Below are 25,584 nucleotides of genomic sequence, written 5' to 3'. Positions count from 1 at the left end.
AAATCTCCGCGATAGCCCATTTTACTCAGGATTCAGTTCGTGATTTACTTCAGCAGATTGTCCAACAGGACTTGCCATTATCTCCGGCACATGCTGTTTGAAATTCGAACGTGTTCTTTCGAACTCTTAAATGTAAATATTAAGTTTACCCAACAATTCTCATTTTACTAGTATCCTATTCGAATATTACTGAATTAATGCCAGTTTCGTCTATTGCTTTTCATAGTTGCCTACAGTGAAACATTTACATGTTTGCCCCGTGGTTTGCCGTCGTCAAACGTGTTTTGTGTATAGTACGCGCACCTTTTCTTGAGCCCGAATCTCCATAGTAACGAATGGGAACCAGGGCTCAAGAAAAGGTGCGCGTACTATAGTGTGGAACTACTATTACTACTCTTTGGTGTACTTCCAAAAGTATGGGCTAGGGAGTCACTGCTCTGTTTTAGAAGCGGTGACGGTTTTCTGTTTTCTTTCACATTAAACTAAACTGTGTTTGGGATATACGGGGTTTTATTAACCACGGATTGCCTTACATAAATATTTCTATTGCATTCTCAGAATATGTTAACTTTGTATTAGGAAAGTTTTAGGTTATGTTTTAGTATAGTGTGTAAACAACATCCACCGCAGTATGAATGCTTTTCCTGGTACAGCTACACTTCTTGAAGAATTGGACAGTAAGTTTGCATCTTGACATCAAGAAATGATGGGAATATCGTATAGAGTATATAATGGCAGCTCGCCGGCAATTATCGGTTTTAACCTAGTAATTGTCACTAGTTTAGTGGGAGATGGGGGAAGTGGAATTTTTTTAAAAAATCTTTATTTTCTTATAAAAGTTAAAATACGTGACAGGATTTCATTATTTCAAAATAGCCCTCAAGTGGATGCTATTTGCCCTTTGCCCCTCATTACTACTGTAATACATAATGTGGTGAAGCTCATTGTAAATAAACAGATTTTGACCCTTGATTATAATTAGCTCACCCAGATATTCATTAACTATCTATGCTAAATTATCTTCATCCATGTTTACACTTGTTTTAACAGAGGGGATGATTGTATTGTGTATTCCCCTTGTTAACTGACTTTGTTTTGGAACATGAAAAACAACTTTTCATTTAAATACTAGGCCTACACTTCTTTAGGGATTTCATCTTGTAAATATTGTAAAATTTGATATGGTACTAAATGCATTTAAGGGGAATGAGTCATTTAGCTTTTGTTTAGGCCGAAGCACTTTCGTCTTTTTGCAACATTGTAGGTATATAACACCACTGCCTATTGTATTATTAGGTTTATGTCAAAATGTTATTGTTGCTATTATTATTATTATTATTATTATTATTATTATTATTATTATTATTATTATTATTATTATTATCATCATCATCTTCATCATCACCAGTTGTGGAACCATCCAACAGGCTGAGCAGGATTTGTGTGTACAACATGCTTCCATCTCTTTCTATGTGAACTTCTCTCGTTACATCTTCAAATATCTCTCCCTTTTTTATTTGATCACAGCATCTTTAATTTGGTCCCACCATTTCCTAGGATGTCTGAATGGTCTTTTTCCAGGCACCATCCTCTCCAAGTACTTCCTGGGAATCACTCTCCTGAATTTTACATGGCCAAACCATTTCAGTCGTGCGCCTCTCAGTCTTTCCGCCATTGGCCATTTTTCCCACGTATTCTCTCCGTTCCCATCTGCATAGCTGATTTTGAAAACTTCATTTCATATGCTTGTAATTTAGTAACATTCTGTGTATTTAATACATAACTCTCCAAGTTTTAGCCTGTCATGACTGGCAGAAAGTATTATAACATTGTCTGTTTTGTTCTTAAAGAAACTGTCTTGTTCCAGACTCAATTGTGCACTTAGTAGAGTAAGTTAGATCTTTGAACATTCCCATAACTGGATACAGCGTTTAACACATTCAGTTCACTCTCCCTCAAGTGTGAGATTACACCGAGTGGATGTTGTACTCATTTCCATTGCTGCTGTTTTTTGCTGGTAAAACTGGGGGTACAAAAGAGAAGTTAGGAATCCAACATGGTGCTGCTCTCCAACTTAGATGTGTTTAGTGAGGGGACCATTGCTTTGGTTTAGTTAGATTATTGGCTTAGTGACAAGACCATATGTCCACTATAGGTCTGAGGCAAGCAAAGGGGATCTGGGGACGTAAGTCACCAGGTTAGAGCCGCAAAGTGGTCCACAGGCCTCTAGTATCCCCTGAGACAGAATTGGCTACTGACAAGACCATTGGTCAGGCTAAAAATAAGTTAATTTTACTCCTTCTGTACTTAATATATTCACATTGCAGATACATCCAGCACATAATGTGACTCTTTCAAACTTCGTGGTTTCATTTTCATAGAATATGGCAGCCCTGTAGCCACACAGGATGTGAGCTCTGTCATAGACAAAAGCAAACCCAGCCACTTGGAACACAGGAAATAGTCTTATTTCCCAGATTGACATAGCCTCCATTTTAATTTAAATTTTGGGGGTGGGTTGGTGGGTACCTGGCAAACATAAAGGAAGGATCTCTCCTCTCTGCTACTTCAGTATCATTTCACATGTAGTATGCGCACTTTTTAGTGATAGATTTTTGTACTCGTTGGAGAAGTAAGAAGGGTTCCGTTAATAATGCCAACTGAATGGAAATGAAATCTGAATTGAATCGATAATATGATCGATCGATATGAATTATATAAACCTTTATTATTTTAAGCAAACAACTGTATCACACACACAATATATAATACTATATGACATTTCCCGTTGCGAAACGTGTTCCTAGCATGAATTCTATAGTTTGGCTTTGCTGTGTAAACAACAACAGTACGAGTACTTAAAATGTACGCCAGATGTCGCACAGCGATGATAAGCGATTCTTAGTTTGTGTTTCAAAGGTTGCCAATACGAATCTCGAAGATAACCGAAGTCGACCACTTCAGCACTGGGGTGTAAATCTATCACTAAAAAGTGCGCTGATAGTAATTTTTGCTTGATTTTCTTATTCTTGAACATGCACCTTTTGCTGCTAACAGGTAGCTTATATTCTCTATCTTGCTACTTCAGCAATCCAATTTCTTCTGTCTCTCTCCAGATGGCAACACTATCAACAAAAACAAATGCTTTCAGATCTGCAGCATTCATTGTATTAATTTCCTTGAAAATTATGTTCACATGTATGATGAAGAGTAGTGGAAACATTGAACTGCCTTGTACTTCTCTCTTTATTTGAAACCATTCCAGTCTGTCATTTCTTAGTTGCACAGTAACCGGGCGAGTTGGCCGTGCGCGTAGAGGCGCGCGGCTGTGAGCTTGCATCCGGGAGATAGTAGGTTCGAATCCCACTATCGGCAGCCCTGAAAATGGTTTTCCGTGGTTTCCCATTTTCACACCAGGCAAATGCTGGGGCTGTACCTTAATTAAGGCCACGGCCGCTTCCTTCCAACTCCTAGGCCTTTCCTATCCCATCGTCGCCGTAAGACCTATCTGTGTCGGTGCGACGTAAAGCCCCTAGCAAAAAAAAAAAAAAAAAAAAAAGTTGCACAGTACTCCCACAACCTTCATACAACATTTGGATAGGCCTATTATGAATAAGAGATTTTGGAACCTTTAATTAGTATAGGCTCTCATATCCAAAATTAATACTAACAGTACCAGTATCATGACTGCTTAGTAGTAAAATAGATAATTTAGATAGTAATACTGGTAATGTAAAACATGAAACTGTTGGTGGATATCACAGTAGACTACATTGGTTCTTATGAACTAACCTTTTGTTGAAGTACGTTATCCTGTTCCACTATAGGACTAGAAACTTGCACTGTTTCGAGATGACTGATTCCTTTCCTGGTACATAACAGTGACTATCTTGAATGTAAATTTTAAACTCCAGGAAAATGCATCATGTTATTTCAAGTTTTGAGCCACCTTTCCCAGCACTATGCCCAAATAATTTTTTCACACTTCGATAACACAGACAAGAACACTTTTATTATTCTATAGACTAATTTGAGGTAGCCTTCCACGGTACCCTATCTTATACTACCGTAATCTCTTCGTCTCTATAACTACAGGATCTCTCGTATAAACTCATACCGAATGCATGGTGTTTGTACCCTGCGCTGCGGCAGCTGCCTCAGCCAAACTTATGTCGCATGCAGCCGCCCTATCTTAAGCGTGTATACAATCTTGTATGAAATCTTGCCTTATAAAAGATGCTGGAAGTGTCATCCTTCCTGGGTTATACAGGCACTATATCTGGTGGCTGATGCAAGTGAGTTCTACCACTGTAATGTTTCTGATATCATTGAAGTAATGTTTTCTTTCAGTTCCTCCAATATGTGAGGATTTGTTCGATACACGTTTTCTTTCACTTTACCCCATAAGTAAGAATCGCACACTGTTAGATGTGGAGAATGAGGGGGAAATAGACCAGCACTGATCACTCTGTAAACCCTTTCAAGATTGTAAGAAGAGAATCTTCTGCTGTATGAGCAGGGGCTGTCTTCTTGAAACTACCTGCACGATATTTCTTCTTCCATTAACTGATGGAAGAACGGCGTCAAAATGTCATCCTAGTACCTCTCTGCATTTACTGTAGTCTCGAAAAAAAAAAATTAGGCCCAGTTATTCGTCTTGCACTAACAGCACACTAAACACCAATCTTCCTATCATAATGAGGGACTTCATAAACACCATTAGAATTTTCTGCACACCAATACTGAGAGTTATGACTGTTTACATGACCATTAAGATGAAACCAGAACTTTTACATATGAAAATACGGTGTTGCAGAGATACATGTTAACAGCTGAGATTCATACTGGTGATTCATCCTTGCCAGGTCAAACATGTGCACACTGTTCGCAAGGTCAAGAACTATGTACGCATCTCCCATACTGCAGCTGCCGTAACACAGAGTACAAACACCGTGCGTTTGGTCTTGGTTTATAAGAGAGACCCTGTATTATACCTTTCCTTTTATAATTTATTTAATATTAATATCTTGACCTCTCCTTATCATTTTCACACCTTACATTTCTCTCAAGAATCAGTTTTTAAACTCCTGAGTGTCTCATGATACCTTCTATACTCTGTGTTGCTTCTGGTCAAATTTTGCTAAACTGTTCCCTTCTTGATTATTTGATTATTTCTGTAGAAGTTCAGCTGCGGATATGCAAAAAAAAAAAATAATAATAATAATAATAATAATAAATCCAACGCGGCATAGCTCAGACAATGTCACAATTCAGTAAACAGAGCAGCCAACATTGTGGCATTAGCCTACACAGCACAAACATTGCACAGCAGTGCATTCTATGTTTGGTAGTGGACAAACATTGAATTACACTTGCACAGCAAGCAGAGGAGGTCTGAAGGCTTACCATGTTAGCTACTGCAAAGCGACCTTTGGGCCTCTAATATCCCTCGGCCAAGACCATCGGTCTTCTGTTGTTACGTCTGGCAATTGAGACAAGGCTATTGGTCGATTCTGTTGCTAGAAAGAATTAGTAGTTCTGGTAGCGGCTTGTGGGTCAAATGGAAGGTGGGGCTAATGTGGGTATTATTATTATTATTATTATTATTATTATTATTATTATTACACTGTTATATGTTACTATTGTTATTAGGCCTAATATTAATGTAGTTTTTGTTTCTTCTGCAGTTGTATATACACCCATATTAAACCTTGTCATTACATTTTTTTATTGGCAGTATCAGTAGGTAAGCATGCTTGATTATACAGTCGAACCTCCCTTCGGCGGACACAGTCGGTTCCGAGGAAAAATGTCCATTACGAGAGGTGTCCGCTAAAATAAGTTGTAAAAATAATGAACATTTTAACGGCAAAGAACATCCACCTTAAATATGAGCATACATATCTTTATTTTTATTATTCTAAGTCATTTCTGTATTAGTATTTCATAGAGAGTTATTATAAGGGATTTTACATCATTTACAAGCATTACAGCTTCGTGAAGTAATCGTGAAGCTTCGTCTGTGTAAATTTAGCACACGTTTTCTTAACTGTGATATTCTGTTCTATTCTTCACAATAGTGTTTATTTGAGTTTTCCCGCAGTTGAATTTTTCGGCAAGCTTTCTCAGTGAAAGTCCCTTGTCGTTCGTAACCTGTTTACCCTCCAGGGACGGTTTTTCCCTCGGACTCAGCAAGGGGTCCCACCTCTACCGCCTGAAGGGCAGTGTCCTGGAGCTTCAGACTGTGGGTCTTGGGATACAACTGGGGAGAATGACCAGTAACTCGCCCAGGCGGCCTCACCTGCTATGCTGAACAGGGGCCAAGTGGAGGGATGGGAAGATTGGATGGGACAGGCAAGGAAGAGGGAAGGAAGCGGCCGTGGCCTTAAGTTAGGTACCATCCCGGCATTCCTGGAGGAGAAGTGGGAAACCACTTCCAGGATGGCTGAGGTGGGAATCGAACCCACCTCTATGCAGTTGACCTCCCATGGGTGAGTGGACCCCGTTCCAGCCCTCGTACCACTTTTCAAATTTCGTGGCAGAGCCGGGAATCGAACCCGGACCTCCGGGGTGGCAGCTAATCACACTAACCACTACACCACAGAAGTCCCTTGTCACTTTCTATAATTACATTTCTTCTTGCCTCGAGATCTAAACACTATCGTCTCTTGTTAGTCATGTTTAACAGACAACTGAACTGCTACGGTATTTCTGTATCACTAATTAGCGCCTGTACTGTACTGTCTTTCCCTTCTCAAGTTGACTATAGTTGGGGACAAAACATGACGGCCTCAGTTCCTAGAAGCGAGCTGGAAGCCAGTAGTCAATCACACCCCGCACCCTGCTGAGTTAACGAGTTCTAAGTGATCCTTGTTTGTTTTGGAGAGGCTGCCAAACCACTTTCTTCCTCACTCTCTTCTTCGTGTAGAGTGTAGTAGCCGATTTGGCAACTCTGGCTGCAGTAGAGGTAGTAAATCCTATAAGTCACTAATAGACACCGAGCTGCCGCTGGAAAGTACCGGTAGTGGTGTGAGGCGAGGCCGTCATGATTTGTCCCCAACTATACCTGAGCTCGACCTTATTAGTGACAATCCGAGTTATGAATAGAATGATGCAAGTAGGGACGAAAATCCCCAGGTAACTTGTGAGTCAACAGTCTCTGGCAGCATTTCTGGGCAATTAGAATTCTCAGAATAGGCCTATACACCACTAGGTAGAACTGCATTCCGATGTACTCTCTCTCCCCTCGCACTCGAAATAGTACAAACATTCAGAAGGGATTTCCTTATGTCTGAAGAATGGTTTTAAAAGAAAGGATGACATGTGGTCCGGCATAATAAATTGTCCTGCAACGTGTAAAGTGTCCGCTTAAGTCAAGTGGATGGGACAAATGGCGATGTCCGCTGTCCGGAGTTCGAGGTGTCCACTTAAATGAGGCCAATTTAACACTTGTCTTATGTAAAATAAAATCTGTTCCAAGGGAAATTGTCCGTATAGGCAAGTGTCCGCTTAATAAAGGTGTCCGTTAGGACAGGTTCGACTGTAATGTATACTAATAATAAAATACTTTAAAAGTGAGGGCCTACCTTTTTTATGAAGAAACTGCGCTCGTCAATTCTTCTGCAGTACAAACTATTCACTATTTTAAACTCTACATACTAATCACTGTTAAACAAATGCTATCCAGAACTTATGCTCTCCACACCGCAACTGTTAAAAGCGAACTGTAAACTAAAATATGAAATGTGTCGAAAGCTTCACTTTGTGAATGATCACCAGAACATGTTACATGAGGTTAGAAGAATATTTGAGTTTGCAGTAACACCACCATAACACCCGCTGCTACAGCTTTGTCTACATTGTCCTTTTTTAATTGTGGGCATGTCAAAGCTAGCCACTAGCTTGACAATTTAAAATGCATTGAAACTTTCACTTCCTCAAAGGTTCACTAACTTTCAAAACAGTTAACAATATTCACTGTGAGGACTGAGAGCGAATTAGCCCCAGTGTCAGGATAAATGTAGAATACATGTAATACAATCATACTTTCATATCATTAATTACTTCAGAACAGTGGTACTCAGGTATTAATTTTGTCTCATTAAATTAATTATTAAAATATGAATAATATAACATTTCTAAACTCTTTATGTCCAAAATCTGGTGGGGCTAAGCACCTTTAGCCCTTAATGACTTACCGCCCCTGAATAGATCACTTTATTAACCTGTGATTGATTAAAAAGTCCATGAATTTCACAAATGTTAGTTATTGTAAAAACGTCATTGCAGTCGCATCTTGTACACACTATGACAATTTCAAACTGGGCACTTTTCTTCTTTTGACCGAATGTGGTAGCCCTGTGGCCAGACATGATGCGAGATCTATCGGAGAGGATAGCAGATTTGCCTTCCTCATTACTGGCCAATAGCAACACAGAAAAGGGTCGCATATCACACGTTTACACAGTCTGACGGGTTGGTGGGTCCCTGGCTTGCAGAAAGGAAGGATCTCTCTTTACTGCTTCATTCCTTCACATAATTTTTATATGCTTTTACTGCTTCCTAAACATGTGGATCTGCAATCAAATCTGTACCAGTATTTCTTCATTTATGATATGCTTCACCCAGCCATGTCATTTCCAACATGTAACAGTTCAAGGGCTTCTGTTCTTATATGCCAGTGGATTTCCATGTTTCCCTTCCCTCTAAGAAGGTAAATGTCTAATTGACTATATTGTGGACCTAATTGTTAAAACTTTACCACAGTCCTTCCAGTATAATAAATTGTATTAGACAGTTCATGCTGAAGTTATAAGATTGATTTCTACACTTTATAATCAGCACCTCATACTGACTCAAGCAAAATATCCTCTTGGTGTTTCTTCTTTTTCCTGGCAATGGTTATATTTTACTGGTGAAATTTGCTTATGAGCTATTCCTTACAAGCTGACATTGGTTCACCACATTGTAAAACTTGCTTCACTGGATAAGGGTTAAGTATCTGACATCTTTTTTAATTTTATTTTTCAGTACAGAAATGTGTGGGCTTGGTTTTCCAAAGCAAGGGGACATACGCAGTACTGTATCAGTAAAACCCTTGTTAACCAAGCTTGGGTCAGCCAAAACCCTGCTTATCCAAAATGTCTCCAAAATACTTTTTCTTTTAAAGCAACACAGAAACTATAGTGTGTACATGTGGTGGTGTTACTTTAGATTGCTCTAAGATTTGTTGAACAATGCAGTGAATCAACGCTGGCTGACATCCTTCTAATGAAAGATTGCAGGACATTTGTTGCTCGAAAACGTCAGGATGGACGCAAGAAACAAATAAAATTGAGATATTTGCATGAATAATTCATACTAAGTATATACCAGTATTGATGTTATGTATTCCTAAAAATGTAATTTTAATTTTAAATAAAGAACACAATTGTAGTCTACAAAAAGAGTTGAAATTGTTGTTGGGCCTTCAAAGCATTTCTGAGTTACATTGGCATATGCTGGGATCAAGACATGGGCTACCACTAGACTTAGGTTACCCCCACTGATCTCTATACATGGATCGCTGATGGCAGGTCTCCGCTGCAGGAGAAAGTATGCCAAGTTGAGCGCGCGGTTCGCCATGTTGGCGTACCCAACCTAGAGCTCTCCTTATGGGGAAGCAATGATAATATAGTCAATTTTAAGTCGCAATTAATGGCGCATTGGAATAATTAAAAATATAGAGACATGTTCACTCAAAGCATAAGGACATTGGGATCACTGGCACGTCATTCCGAGCTCAGTAAATCTCCGGGATAGCAATAAACATGAGTGTATAGTAACGGCCGACAAATATTAACTTAGGTGCTGAATACATGCAATTAGCGATCGGTAACACAATACGAGTGAAAATCAGTTTCTGGAAACATTGCTGTAAATTGTATACATGTATGCCACGAAATTATGCATTCTTAAAATGATGTACCTATAAACGTAGCTCACTATACAGGCCTAGATTCGACATATCGTAATTGGTGCTTGATAATGAATTTCTGTTTCCTGTTTCCATGAAATAACGCGCATCTTATCAAATTAAAATATCATTGAAGCAAATGTACACATTTATAAAACCAGCAAATATTCAAAACTTGTCAATATATCACATTACATGCAGCTTAATTTACTATTACAGACCTCTTTAATTAAATTCAGCTAGCAAAGCGATATTGACAGTCATCATCAGAAATATGTAACACCAGTTAAGAGTCCCAAATACCACGAATAGTATAATGGGATAGCCCCAAACACCCACCACACTTTCCCTTCTCCCACCACTCCAGTGTCTGAAACCCATAATTATTATTGATGTAAATAAGGTCTAGAATTCCTCCACACTTAATTTTCTAAGATTGTTATAAGGTCACCTCAATTATTTCATCGAAACCGTCAGTTTAATTATGAGAAATAAAAAAAAAAAAGTAAATCTTTACTTGTAGTTAATGTTCAGCAAAATTGAAAACAGTTGGCTGTACATCACTTCTAAGGTGTACAATTTGTCCATTTCTATCAAAACAGTCTTCCTCTAAGTGATCCGAGCAGAGAACAGCTGTTTTAGAAGGCTCCCAATTCTCCCGCCTGATACTCCTAATCGATGATCTTAGATGTTCGGGTCTCGAGAAAGGAAACCTACAAAAATTAATTGCCATTTTGCTCCCAGAATATGCGAAATAAGATACAATAAACCTAAAACTCAAAACACTACCCTAGGGAGATTCTTATGTACAGTATAAAACTCCCCGATGAAATGATTTCTCCTTCTCCTGATCGGTTCTGTTTGTACATCCATAAGCTGAACACTGCGGTATGTTAATACCCCGTAGAATGTTTCTTCATTCATATTTCAGATAAACACGTACATATTTAAATTGAATCTTGTAATCCACAAGTATACTACAAGGCAACGAACCTAGATTCGTAAAATACACTACTATTTACTTTGCAATAACAAAGCACAGAACACTCGTGGAACTACAATCAAGAGGCCTGGCGTCACTGAACTAAGCATAAACAAAGCAAGCGCGCTCCTCGTGATCTATTGCACCATGCACTCGCTGCCATCTTACTACGCCAGTCATCTTCTATTCGGCTTACTGCTACCCAAGCTACCAGCCATCCAGGTATAGAGATCAGTGGTTACCCCTTTTCGATGGTTGATTTAGTGAACGTCAAACCTCAGCGTTTTGAGTTGCAGCCAATAGCCAATGGAGAAGCCTGTTGTGTTGTGAAGGCTGCTTCACAAGCTACTGCCCTGGCCTCTGCTACTGCCAATGCTCAACCCCTGGTCAGTGGAGATGGTAGTCTAAGGTTTAGCAAATTAAAGTCCAGTTTTGTGGCTGAATGAACAAAATGCTTGCCTTTGGTCCGATGGCCCCGGATCAATTTTCAGAATCAAACCCATCAGACTGTTAATTCCCCTGGCTTGGGGACTGGATGTTTATGACGTCTTCGCCACTCATTTTATCCACGTTAGGACACCACCAAACCTATACAGGTGCCATGGACCATTATTATTATTAAATACAAATACCAAATTTTACAGCGGTCGTACCCATCGTTCACTGGTTCATTAGTTTCCTTGGGAGATATGTGGTGGTGTCCGACCCATGATCATGGGTTCGATTCCAAACAATGAAAGAGAACCTGAAAGACTGCATTCCATTTTAGCAGATCTACCTGTAAAAGGAAAACTACATTACTCCTATAACAGCAGCCCTGCAGTGTCTTCCTACAAGGATGTAGAAGTAAACGGAAGTGAAATACCATCACTCTGTTATTTATATGATTAAGTCAGAAGTATGAGGTGAGGAAGTATATACGATGAGTAACGCATGGTTGATAGTTAGTAGTGGCGATCTGACAGGCCGAAGCCTAGCACACCTATCCTCCCCGGTCCCCACTCCTATCCGATATACAGCAGCAAGCCGCGTGGGGCGAGTAGAGGGGAAAGGGACGAGAGTCTGGGCTGCGAATTCAGTCTCCGATGCCTAGCTCTCAGAAATACGTGCGACGTTTTTTCTCACTGCTTTCGAGTTTTGTAAATGGAACAATGTGTCAGATGCTTACATTATAATGTGCTTTAGACTTCCGTCATTCTCAACTGAGGTTTGGGCTTCACCGATAGCCTTGGCAGCCCTCAGTATAAGCCACTACTGAGTTACGTCCTGTACCGGGCGAGTTGGCCGTGCGCGTAGAGGCGCGCGGCTGTGAGCTTGCATCCGGGAGATAGTAGGTTCGAATCCCACTATCGGCAGCCCTGAAGATGGTTTTCCGTGGTTTCCCATTTTCACACCAGGCAAATGCTGGGGCTGTACCCTAATTAAGGCCACGGCCGCTTCCTTCCAGCTCCTAGGCCTTTCCTATCCCATCGTCGCCATGAGACCTATCTGTGTCGGTGTGACGTAAAGCCCCTAGAAAAAAAAAAGTTACGCCCTGTAATTAGATAAAAATAGTAATAGATGTTCATGGCTTAACTGAAAAAAATCCTTACCTGAAAGAGTGTCATTGTCCATCCTCCCTGGTTTGGTTAACTGCGGTATTTATAATTTTCTCATTAGGTCTACATTATTTAACTTAGTCAAAATATGTTGAATATGTGGTGCAGCTCTACTCTTCATTATAGTCCAGTGGTTCCCAAACTTTTGACACCCACGATCCCCCCTCTCTGCTATTGTGCACCATTGGCACCCTCATCACAGTTACAATCCTATATAGTTGCTGGGATCTTTGGCCGCATGGAAAGGTAAACAGCTGGTGACGATCACACCACATGCTATAGTGACTGCATGGTACTGCCCAAACAGAAAAGAACACGAGTGTTCACAAGCAACATTGTAAGACATTGCTTCCTAAATCGAACATTGCCATGTTGATACAAGCATGTGGATTGCCCCTCTCTCCCCGTGGAATATGACCCCTCTAGCACGACCAAAGATCCCAGCTACTATCGGTAGGTACTCTGATTTTCATATTTACTTTTGGGTAGAGAAGTGAAGTTAAGCAACAATAGAGATTTAAGTGATTCAGTGTTAGGTAAAGTCTGCTAAATGTAATACAATATTTGATGTTCTTCTGAAGCCAAAAGTAGTATCTTATTCAAAAGATAGTTTCTTGCCAGTTGGATTGTTTTTTAATTAATCACAGTAAATTTAGTCTAGAAAAATTAAAATTATGTAGGCCTGTCATATTTTGGACTAAAAATTGTAAAAATGATGCAGTTGTGGTACTTACAGATTTCCATGTAAATGCTATAGGTAACAATTTGAGGTCTTAAAGATGTATCATATCCAGTGCAACACCCACTTCTGTTTTTCAGTATTGGGTTTAGCTCTACACCTTTGACTTTATTACAGCTATTGCAGAAAAACCATATTCACTAAGGTAAGAGTTTTGTTTTATCATTTCTGAGCACTGAATAGGCACACAACAACGTCCTCAATGTGACACCCGTATTAAAGTTTAGCGACATCCCTGGGAGCCGTGGATCAAACTTTGGGAACCACTGTTGTAGGCCTATCTTCTATTGATTCAGTAGATTGTGATCATCATTATGTGTAATATAGCAGGTGAACTCAAGTATGGAATTGTATGGAGACATGCTTATTTATTCGCAGAGAAGTTGATGGTTCTCCTTCGAGACGGACGCACACTAATTGGATTCCTGCGGAGTGTTGACCAGTTTGCTAACCTGGTTTTACATCATACCATTGAGAGGATCCACGTTGGGAAGCAGTATGGAGATATACCTCGAGGCGTCTTCATTGTGCGTGGAGAGAATGTTGTTCTCCTTGGAGAAATTGTAAGGACACATGCTCATTAATTAATGTACTGAGAATAGTAAGGATTAGGTTTCTCTGTAATGTTTTTATCATATAACCAGTTACATTATTCGTATTTGTCTACTTTAATAAATATTACTGTACTTAAACTAAATGCAGTCTTGGTTTGAAAGTCATATATATAGTTACAAAAGTCTGCACACACCCGGCCCCCCCACATATATACAAATCCATGTAACTCTTTATAATATGTTGGTGATTATTGTTTTAAGAGGAAGTAGAACTGGGCAACCGTCCTCTCTTAACATTAATTAAAAGGGGAAGGGGAATACCTATGTCCAACGCTGAGAAGAATGAAGGTATTGGCAAAAGAATGAAAGACTCCGTAGACCACTCAAACCTTGTTTTGTCTGAGTCAGAAGAGAACAAGAGTTGACCAAGGAAGGTGGGATAGGAAAGATAAAAGTGAAGGGTCTGATGCAAATAAGTGGAAGCATTGACAGACACAGCTAGGGTATCCATGGTTGCCGTCCACACTCTAAAGTTCAGAGGCCCTAGATTCCCTTTTTTAAGCCCCCCTTACGACAGGCAAGAGATACAGTGGATGTATTTTATTGCCCCTACCCACAGGGGATAACTCCTTATAGTCACTCATATGCCTATGTGTAATGTCTCTACATAAACCAGATGCCTCCAGTGGTTTAATATTTGTATGAGGGCTATTTTTTTATTATGGACTGTTTGTCAGTAAAGTAAGAGCCACTACATATTATTGATCAATTCATTTTTTAAATACCTTTTTGCATATCAAGCTGCTTTTTCACATAATTTCATATTAAGTGAAACATTTATCATAGCATGGGACAAGCTTTTGTTGATCCTTGTCATAGAAATCTGCCGTCTGTGAGGAAAACAATTTTTGAATCATAGTTTTCACTCCATTGTTGGTATAAAAACGCTTGCTGCTGAGGAACTTCTTCAGGTATAGAAAGAGGTGGTAGTCACTACTAGGTCCTGTTCAAATGCAAGCACTCATTCAGTCTTTTGGCCAGCAGAAGTTCGACCCCCCTCCTTACACCCTCGATGTTATGCTTAGTGACTGCTATTTCTTCCTGTGTCTGATGAAGTTCCATGGAGGCAAGCATTTTCACAGACACCAAAGTGAACGACAATTCAGAAATGGCTTTCCTTGCAGGCGCCAAACTTCTACGACGAGGGTCTACAAAAACTTGTCCCATGCTGTGACAAACATTTCATTAAGCATGAAATGATGTGGAAAAGTAGCTGGGAGGTATGTAGAATAGAATAGGAATTAACAAATAATATATAGTGGTTCTTATATTATAGGCAAACAGTCCTTAATTTTAAAATAGCCTCGTGTACAGGAATGCGGTCTCTACCTACTATGATGGGGGGATCAAAATATAAATGGGATTTTATTTTTTAATTAAATTTGTTTATTGAAAAACACACTGCAATTACAATTTATTTTTTCACATAAGTTTCCTGCTCTGGAAATGCATTTGTCCCAGCGTATGGGCAGTTTTTATATGCCCTCGTTGTAAAAGAAACAGGGTCGTGTCACCAGCCAGTTGCACACGAAGTCGTCCACACTCTCATCATCTTCACATCGTTGCCTTCCTAGAGCTTTTCAAAGCGTCGGAACAAATGGAAATCCCAGGGCGATAAGTCCGGGCTGTAAGGAGGATGATCAAATGTAGTCCAGTATATTTCCTGTAGCTTGGATATCGTTAGAGCTGCAGTATGGGATAGTACATTGTCGTGGAAGAGGATGACCTGTCGAATCGGTTGGTCTTGTCTTTTGCGGCAATATGCAAACCTTGCCTTGTTCAACAGCTCACAGTAGTAAGCAGCATTGATTGTGCGTCACTCATGCAAGAAATCAATCAGCAAAATTCCTCGCTGATCGAAAAGAACGGTTGCAAGAACCTTGCCAGCTGACAGTCGAGTCTTGGTTTCACTGGTCCTGCCTCCACTTTCCTCCGCCACTCCTTACTGGCTTGTTTGGATTCGGGAGTGTATTGTGGTGGACCCATGTTTTGTCGCAGGTGATGATCGACTCAAAAATGCATCACCTTCTTCTACAAACCTTGTTGTAAGCCTCTGACAGACTTCCAAACGTCTCAACTTCAGATTTTCAGTCAAAAGGCGAGGGATTCACCTGGAACACACTTTACTGAACTTTACGTCGCGTGTGATGATTGCTTGACAGCTCCTGTAACTGATTCTGACTTGTTCTGCAATTTCTGATACTCTCGCTTGTCGATCGTCATCAATAATGTCTTTAACCCCACGAATGTTTTCGTCTGTGGTCCGAGGACGGCGATCGTGTTGCTGATTTTCCACAAGTTCTCGTCCTTCCATGAACTTTTTATGCCAGGCAAACACATGCGTTCTAGACAATGTCTGATCACCGAACTGTGCAGTCAATCTCTGGCAAATTTCTGCTACTGTAACTCCTTCACGAGCAAGAAATTTTATAATTATGCGTTGCACAGCGGAGGGGTGCGCCTGTTACTCTGACGTCGTGAGCATTACTGACTAAACGGTGGAAAATATCTAACAGCACGCTCTTCCCACTCCTAACAGTCCCGCCTAAGCAAAGCAGAAGCGCGGGGCCAGTTCTACCAACTGTTGATGTTAAGGAAAACAATCGTGTTTATATTTGATCGTCCGTCGTATGTTATGATGGAATCTTGTAATATCTTGTGATTGCCCCTCTTTATCTTGGCTTCCACTGCTGATCACTGCAATTCTAAGCAATTTCATATTATCACCTTTAAAAATAATATACATACATACATCATTATAGACCGTTATGCCTTTCAGGGTTCAGCCTGCAAGCCTCTGTGAATTTACCAAATGTCGCCACAATCCTCTATATGCAACTAGTGCTGTGGCCTCATTTGGTTATATACATCTTATTAAATCGTTAGAAATTGAGTCTAATCATTGCCATCTTGGTCTCCCTCTACTTCTCTTAACCACCATAACAGAGTCCATTATTCTCCTAGGTAACCTATCCTCCTCCATTTTCCTCACATAACCCCACCACCGAAGTCGGTTTATGCGTACAGCTTCATCCATCAAGTTCATTTCTAACTTAGCCTTTATCTCCTCATTCCAAATACCTTCTTACCATTGTTCCCAACTGTTTGTACCAGCAATCATTCTCGCTACTTTCATGTCTGTTACTTCCAACTCATGAATAAGATATCCGGAATCCACTGAGCTTTCGCTCCTGTAAAGCAAAGTTGGTCTGAAAACAGACCTATGTAAAGGTAGTTTTGTCCGGGAGCTGACTTGCTTCTTGCAAAATTGTACAAAAACTATTTTAATCCTGCTAGTCAATACTATATTTTTTACGTCCAATTAAGATGAAAGTTCACACATAAATAGACATGTTTCGGCCTGGCATTGGATCATCCTCAGTAAGACATGTATGATGTATTAAAAACATAGGAGAGACACAAAATGATATGTTGGGTAAAAAGTTTTTTAGAAAGCATGATGAAATTTTAAAAACTATGAAATGTTGATTGTTAAACAGTCTTGAGCTGGAAGTCTTCGAGTTTCAGTGTTTTTGTTGTCCTCCAGTGTGGATCAACTGGTATCTGTATACTGTTACTTTAGTTTTTGTGTTCCGATATGGGCTGATGTACATAAGCATTATTGAAGTTGAACCGTCCGATTTTAGTGTTACGTGGCCCGCTTGTATCACCCGTGTTCTCTGATTATGGAGTCCAGCTCTCGACTGTAGTCGCACTAAATGTAGTCGAGAAGAAGAAGAACCCCTGTAAGTACCTTGAACCAGGAACTCATTCCACCATCAATTCTCACGGCAGCCCAGTTGTCAACATAAATATGTTTGATTGATTTGAATGAACTACCCTTAATCCCATATTCCCCTAGTATGGTGAACATCTTTTCCCTTGGTACCCTGTCATATGCTTTCTCTATATCTACGAAACATAAGCATAACTGTCTATTGTTCTCTTAGCATTTTTCAATTACCTTGCACATACTGAAAATCTTATCCTGACAGCCTGTCTGTGGTCTGAAACCACACTGGTTTTCATCCAACTTCCTTTCAACCACTGATTGCACCCTCCTTTGCAAGTTGCCATTGGATACTTTGCCTGATATACTAATCAGTGGGATACCTCGATAGTTGTTGCAATCCTTCCTGTTCCTCTGCTTATAGATAGGTGCAATTACTGCTTTTGTCCAATCTGACAACACTCCATGCTAATTTTATTACTCTATGAAGCAATTTCATCCCTGCCTTCCCACTATACTTCACCATTTCAGGTCTAATTTAATCTATTCCTGCTGCTTTATGACAATGGAATTTATTTACCACCTTTTCCACTTCCTCAAGCGTAATTTCACCAACATAATTTTCCTCCTCCCCATGAGCTCGGTTGTTCACGACACCACAAGGAATATTTCCTTTTACATCGAGAAGATTTTCAAAATATTCCCTCCACCTGTCAAGTGATTCCCTGAGATCTATTATGAATTCACCTGAATTGCCCAAACCACTGTCCATTTCCTTTTTCTCTCCCTTCCTGAGATTCTTTATTACTGTTCAGAAAGGTTTTCCTGCTGCCTGACCTAGCCAAAATCTTTCCAAGACTTCTTTTTAGATTCAACAACTATTTGTTTCGCTCTGTTTCTTTCATCTGCATTAAATTCTCTGTCTGCATCAGCCCTTGTTTGGAGCCATTTCTGATAAGACTTCTTTTTACGTTCACAAGCAACTCTCACTTCATCATTCCACCAAGATGTTCGCTTTTTCCCATCTTTACACACAGTTGTTCCTAGGCATTCCCTTAATGTTTCTACTACAGCATCCCTGTATGCCACCCATTTCCTTCCTATATCCTGAACCTGCTTACTGTCCACTGTTCGGAACTTCTCACTAATCCTACCTATGTACTTCTAATTTCCTCGTCCTGGATGTTTTTTATTCTTCATTGTTTGTAGGCAGATTTCACTTTCTCTGTCCTAGACCTAGAAATACTTAGTTCACTACAGATCAGATAGTGGTCTGTATCATTGAAAAGTCCTCTGAAAACCCATACATTCCTAACAGATTGCCTGAATTCAAAGTTGGTTAAGATATAGTCTTATTATGGATCTGGTACCCCTACCCTCCCATGTGTAGCAGTGAATAGCCTTATGCTTGAAGTATGTATTTGTAACTGCTAAATCCATACTAGCACAGAAGTCCACCAAACGCTTCCCATTCCTGTTAGCTTCCATATCTTCCCCAGATTTACCAATCACCCTTTCGTATCCTTCAGTTCTATTTCCAACTCTCACATTGAAATTGCCCATTAGCACTATTCTATCCTTGCTATTGACCCTGACTACGATGTTACTCAATGCATCATAAAACTTGTCAACTTCATCCTCATCTGCACCCTCACATGGTGAATACACTGAGACAATTCTCATCCTAATTCCTCCAACTGCAAAATCTACCTACATCAGTCACTCATTTACGTGCTTAACAGAAGCTATGTTGTGTGTGATAGTATTCCTGATGAACAGCCCTATCCCACATTCTGCCTTTCCTTTTTTTTTTTTTTTTTTTTTTTTTTTTTTTCTAGGGGCTTTACGTCGCACTGACACAGATAGGTCTTATGGCAACGATGGGATAGGAAAGGCCTAGGAGTTGGAAGGAAGCAGCCGTGGCCTTAATTAAGGTACAGCCCCAACATTTGCCTGGTGTGAAAATGGGAAACCACGGGAAACCATTTTCAGGGCTGCCGATAGTGGGATTTGAACCTACTATCTCCCGGATACAAGCTCACAGCCGCGCGCCTCTACGCGCACGGCCAACTCGCCCGGTCTTTCCCTTTTTAACACCCGTCAAGTACACTTTATAATCTCCTATCTCTTCCTCATTATCACCCCTTACCCGAATAGCATTAACTCCTACCATATCCAGATACATCCTCTTTGCTGACTTAGCCAGTTCTACTTTCTTTCTTCCATAAGCCCCATTAATATTGATAGCTCCCCATTGAATTCCATTTTGTTCACCAAGTTGTTCCAAAGGAGTCCCTCGCCTATCAAATGGGAGTGGGACTCTGTTACTCATAGGTCTGAGGCTTGCTTAAAATGTTCTGAGCGTGGTCAATTCGTGAAGAAGGATGCTACCCTACTTACACACAGTCCAAGTGAGGATCTCTCCTTTAAGGGTTAGGGACCATCTGTGGATTGTATAGTCCTAGCCGCCTGAGCACAAGGAGGGCCATAACCCAGAATGTATCCGAGATGCCCACTCCCATTCCGTAGCAACTGGTATCCCGACTCTCTGGACCACTTTCTAGGCCACTCAGCAGTTGCCCATGGTTCACAAACTAGGACGTGACTACAGTAACCCACACCATGAATCATCTATAAAAATAATTATATATGAAATTTCTCTGGTTAGGTTCACCCTGGTAAGGAATGAAATAGACCAAGGGTTCGCAAACTGTGGTATGCTACAAGAGTCTTTGGATACTGGTGCACACAATTGGTAGAAAAATACTGTATAATATGCTTATTTACAAAAACTACATTTCTGTATTTTTCTTTGTTACATTAAACTGCGTCTACCGAGTGGTCACTGGTATAAGTGGTCCCATTCTACCAAGTGCCAACGGCCTCCTCGGAGGGCGAATGAACAGGTAAAAGTCCAGGGCACTCTCTTGTCCTTGGGATGAGAAATCATCCCTAAAGGCAGATGAACTGGCTTGATCTGGTCAATGACATTAGGATGCAGAAGGCAACGGGAAACCACTGCATTAAAGATCGTAGGGATATCCCTTGTATAGCAGCCATGCCAAGTTGTGGTAATAGAATTATAGTTACCTAATCATGGAAGTCGGAAGCCAAGATTCGGCAGAGTGGAAACAGCAGCAAGGCCTCTCTGGTTGTCGTCATGCGAAATCCTTGCAAAGAGAACAGTAAGTTCAACTTAGGTACATGGAATGTGAGAACACTAAGTAAGCTTGGTATATGTGAAACTAGATGGGCAGGAAACTGAGACTTTCAATCAGGGAATTTCAGGGTAATACACACCAGAAATGATAAAGGTGGAATGAATGGAGTAGCAATAATCCTAAAAGGTAAATGGTGTCAAAATGTTATAAATACCCTTCATATCAGGGACAGGATTATGATGGTTAAGATAAAAGCTGACCCTGTTGACGTAGTCCTATTCAAGTATATTTTTCAACCACAAACAGTGAAGACGATGTTGTAGAAGAAATGTAGGATTGTATTCAAGAACTCTTTGAATTAGTAGACACCAAAGCTAATATTATCTTAATGAGAGACTTCAATGCTTCAGTTGGTAGTCTTGAAAATCTTAAACATACTGGTAAATTCGGACTTGGCGAAATAAACGCAAGAGGAGAAAAATTGCTCGAGTTTTGTTAACAACATGATCTATTAATAACTAACACATGCTTTGATGTTCACAAAAGACAACGTTATTCATAGAAGGCTCCTGGAGATAGTAGAAGACATCTGTTAGATTATATTATAGTAAGACAGAGATACAGAAAGCAAGTGCTTACCAGTCACAGTTACCCAGGGGTTGATGTAGACAGCGATCATATATTAGTTGCAGCAAAGTGCAGTATTAGATTCAGAAAACATAAAGCGTACGGTTCGAACAAATTGTGTTTGAATAAGGTAATGAAAAAGGTCAGTCAAACAATATGGGTAAATATGAAAGCCGCTGCTACGGATGCTCGATCGTCATTTGTTTTACAAGTGTTGCTGGCATGCTGGGTGCATGAATAGCTGATCTTGCAGGATATCGTACTTTGCGAGAGTCGAGACTGTTGGTTATGGATGTCTACCTCACTCACATTTGAGTTCCGTATCTATCCTGTGAAAGTGCTGTCTCGATAGTAAGCGATGGATTCAAAACGGCGTCTGCGGTCATTTACTGTGTGTGAGAAACTTAAAGTTGTAAGCAAAGCTGAAATATACTGAAATCCTGCCGTTGGCTGAAAGTACGATATTGGTGAATCGTTTATTCGTGACTGGCGGAAGAAGGAAAAACTTCTAAAAAGTAACGGCGATCGCAGAGCATTCCGCAGCCGGAGTGCAGTGTTTCTGGAAATTGAAGAATGACTCCACGAGTTAGGATATGGTGTTTCTAGTGAAATGTGTCAATTGAAAGCGCTAGAGATATCAAAAGAACTCAAAACATAGGGTTTTATTGCACAAGCCGCGGATGGATCCGAAACTTTTATTGGAGAAAGGGATTGTGCATTCGGAGACGTATGTCTATTTCATGTCTCCCTGAGGTGTATGGAGAAAAATTAACGGCCTTTCAGCATCACATTATTCATTTGAGGAAGCAAAATTCTTATTTACTGTCGCAAATTGGGAATGCTGACCAGACACCTGTCTATTTTGAAGTGCCGTTGGAAAATACAATGGATACGAAGGGTTCTAAAAGTGTAACCATCAGAACAGGTGGTAACGAAAAGCAACTATGCACGGTAATGTTGTGCGTATTAGTGGATGGAACCAAACTCCCTCCTTTTGTGGTTCTGAAAAGGAAATCACTTCCGAAAGGAAACCTGCCGTCCGGTGTTATTGTTACAACACATGGGTCCAGCTGGATGGACAGTGTGTTGAGGACTGGGTGAAGTGCGTTTGGCAACATCACCTGGGATCTTTGTTACAAAAACGAAACGCTTTTGTTGGACAGTTACCGAGGACATACAACTGACGCCGTAAAATATATGAGGAGGAAAGGAAAAACAGATCTTGCGATAATTGCCGGAGGACTCACTACTTTTCTACAGCCGTTGGATGTGTGCGTGAATCAGCCTTTCAAAACTGCAATGAAACAGTTGTACACCAAATGGATGTCTAATGGTGATCACGCGTTAACACCAATGGGACAAGTGAAGAGGCCTGAAGTGGGACTAATATGCAGCTGAATCGACCGCATGGGCGCGTATTCCCAACGATCTAGTGTCCAAAAGCTTTAAGAAATGTGGAATTTCAAATTCAGTGGACGGTAGTGAGGACGACTATTTGTGGAAAGATGCCAGCGATGAAAGTTCCCATAGTGAAACTTCAGATGGCGACGGTGAATTGTGAATGATCAGAGTATTGGACCGATTTTATTGACGATTTTTGTGATAATTTTATTAATTGTAAGCTGTTTGAATTTATATTTGAAGAAAATTCAATAGGTATGCAAGTTATTTGATTTTTTTCCCCCCTTATTTTGCCGTCTCAAATTTAGGGTGTGGGTCTTATTTGGTGGCGGGTGGTATTCAGGATTATACGGTATATTCATTTGGCATCCATCTGTACAGCATCATTGCCAACTTGTCAAAGTAGTATGGCTTTGTAAAGGGGTATGGCACAAAATAAATAATGAATAATCCACATTACATAGTGAGAAAAGAAATTCCATCTAGCCTTCTTATATTTGGGAAAGACATTCAGTCGCATCCCTCATGAGTGGTATTACCTTCACTCCCATCGTGTACCAGAAGCTTACGTTTGCCAAGTGCAGCTCATACCACCAACTCCTTCAACTGCACTGCTGGTATCACTGAGCCATTCAACATCCAAGTCGGAGTCCATAAGGATCTGTCTTTTCACCATTGCTTTTCATCTTACATGGACACTTGTCTCGGCAGACCTGCAAGCGCCTCATCTATGGAGTCTGCTCTACGCTGACGACCTTATGCTGGCGGCTAGTGAGACCCAATATAGGCCTGGAAGATTGGTCCATCAGTGGAAAACCAGTCTTGATGACTTTGGACAGTGATTGACCAAGAAGGAATACTTTGAGTGTGGTGCACAAATAGATGGTACTATTGTAGTTGATAGTACCCCACTTGTCAAGACTTTTGATGTTTGTTTACCTTGGTTCCCACGTAACATCCAATGGTGATACTCTCCTGGATTCTTGAGCTCATGAAAATGCTACTGTCAATGAAGTGGCACCAAGTCATGAGTGTCCTGTGCAAATAGAAGATCCCCCTGTGCCTCAAGTCGAAGTTCTACCGTATAATAATCCATCCAATAGTGCTCCATGGATCTGATCGCTGGCCAGCAGCAAAGAGGCATGAGCAGATGCTTCACATAGTGGAGATGCATATGTTGAGATAGTCCATGGGAGTAACATGAGTTGACCATATCAGAAATAAAACCATGCAGAACACCTTCAGAATTGCCTCCATTCTTGACAAGATGTGGGAAGTGAGGTTGCGTTGTTCAGAACAGACGCTGAAAGCTTAGTCCAGTTTGACAGAGACCCCCAGATTTTGCTGAGGAAGAGATGGATGGATTGCTTGCGAGAAGACACAAGCAGTCTTTGTCTGCCCCACTGATGCTGTGGATCAGACAAAATGGAGAACGAGATGCAGAAAGGTGGACCCTGCACCATGATGTGAACAATGCCAGGAAGATTATGATTTTGTCTGTACACTTCAAATCTCTGCCTGATCCTTCTTTCTTTTTTTTCCTAGGGTTAGGTTTATGAAGGTCTAAAATAGGTTCACTTCAGTTTTGTTTTGTTTGTGCAGATTTTACAGGAAAATGGCATAAGAGAATTTCAATATCTTCAGTTGGCATGTTAACGAGCTAACTGGCGATGGTAGTTATTGTCATAATTATTTTTATAAGCTGCAAGGTCGTCAGCTCCTATTCAACAGGAAGATATTACAGATGGCTCTTGATATTAGAAGATAAAAAGGAAGAAATGATCACTGGAAGGAATTAAGGAAAAGATGACCGTAAAACAGAAGGGGGTTTAAAATCCCTAATATCATTGAATAGAACAAAACAAAGTGTGATGACTTACAATGTTCTAAGCCCTTAAAACTGACTATTGTTGAGGTGTGCTTTGTCTCTTATGTGCAGCAGTCACCTTGAATATGTAAGTTTGCTGAGATAATGTGTTTTTGTGTGTGTTATAGTAGTTTTCATATTCTTGAGATAATTTATATGTGAATGTAAATTTTAATATCAGATTTACTTTTTAAATGTTTCAGGATAGGGATAAAGAAGACAACATCCCCCTACAGAAAGTGTCTGTGGATGACATCTTGGATGCCCAGAGGCGGGAACAGGAGGCAAAACAGGAAAAAGAGAAATTACTTGCAAAAGCTCTTAAGGAGAGAGGACTTCATTATATCCCAGATCTGAGCCATGATGATATGTTTTAGTGCAGGCCAATTATTCTGTTGCAAAGGATGATGAATGTGCTTACTAAAGAAAGAGAGTCAAGAATATCATTATTGTGGTATTTACCAGTTGTATGTTATTGTTTTTTTTTAAATCCTGGATCATGTATACAATATATTTACACATAGTGGTCTCAGATATAATTTATTTACACTTTTCTAATCTGAAAAAAATAAGGACAACTCCATGGAGATATTGAGAAGCAGTTGTTGAGAGTTTTAATTTTTCCTGATTGCTGCCTACTTGTAATATGTATGCCTATACATGTAGGTAATTTTTTCTATTGCTTGTACAGTATTGTTACAGATATCATTGTTACTTTTGCTTTCCTTTTTTACGTACTGTAATATCTTAACGTATCAATAAGCAGATCAGTTTGTATCTTTTGTTTTACTGCAGCTGATGAGTTTGATATTAATTTGATATATTGGAATACAATGTGCATTTTTGTCAAAAACTATTGGCATTGTGTATCTTTTATTTTGATTACATAATTATATATCTTTGGTCAGAA

The 25,584-nt window shown here is 40.0% G+C and overlaps 1 protein-coding gene across 1 annotated transcript; it reads left to right on the top strand.

The window, feature by feature from the left end:
- Positions 1-379: 379 nt before the first annotated feature.
- Positions 380-25,584, top strand: LSm1 (U6 snRNA-associated Sm-like protein LSm1). Its single transcript, XM_067144917.2, has 3 exons — positions 380-677; positions 13,653-13,837; positions 24,878-25,584. Exons 1-3 carry the CDS (start codon positions 632-634, stop codon positions 25,049-25,051), a joined length of 405 nt encoding a protein of 134 aa, XP_067001018.1. The 5' UTR covers positions 380-631; the 3' UTR covers positions 25,052-25,584.

Source organism: Anabrus simplex, chromosome 1 (genome assembly GCF_040414725.1).
Source record: "Anabrus simplex isolate iqAnaSimp1 chromosome 1, ASM4041472v1, whole genome shotgun sequence".
Classification (NCBI taxonomy): Eukaryota; Metazoa; Arthropoda; class Insecta; order Orthoptera; family Tettigoniidae; genus Anabrus; species Anabrus simplex.
This window is presented reverse-complemented; position numbering and strand designations above follow the sequence as displayed.

What these genes read in the sequence shown, in the direction of transcription:
- LSm1 (XM_067144917.2), top strand. Translation starts at nt 632, where the DNA reads ATGAATGCTTTTCCTGGTACAGCTACACTTCTTGAAGAATTGGACA. An exon ending in ACTTCTTGAAGAATTGGACA is followed by an intron (nt 678 to 13,652) that starts GTAAGTTTGCAT and finishes ATTTATTCGCAG; the next exon opens with AGAAGTTGATGGTTCTCCTT. An exon ending in TTGTTCTCCTTGGAGAAATT is followed by an intron (nt 13,838 to 24,877) that starts GTAAGGACACAT and finishes TAAATGTTTCAG; the next exon opens with GATAGGGATAAAGAAGACAA.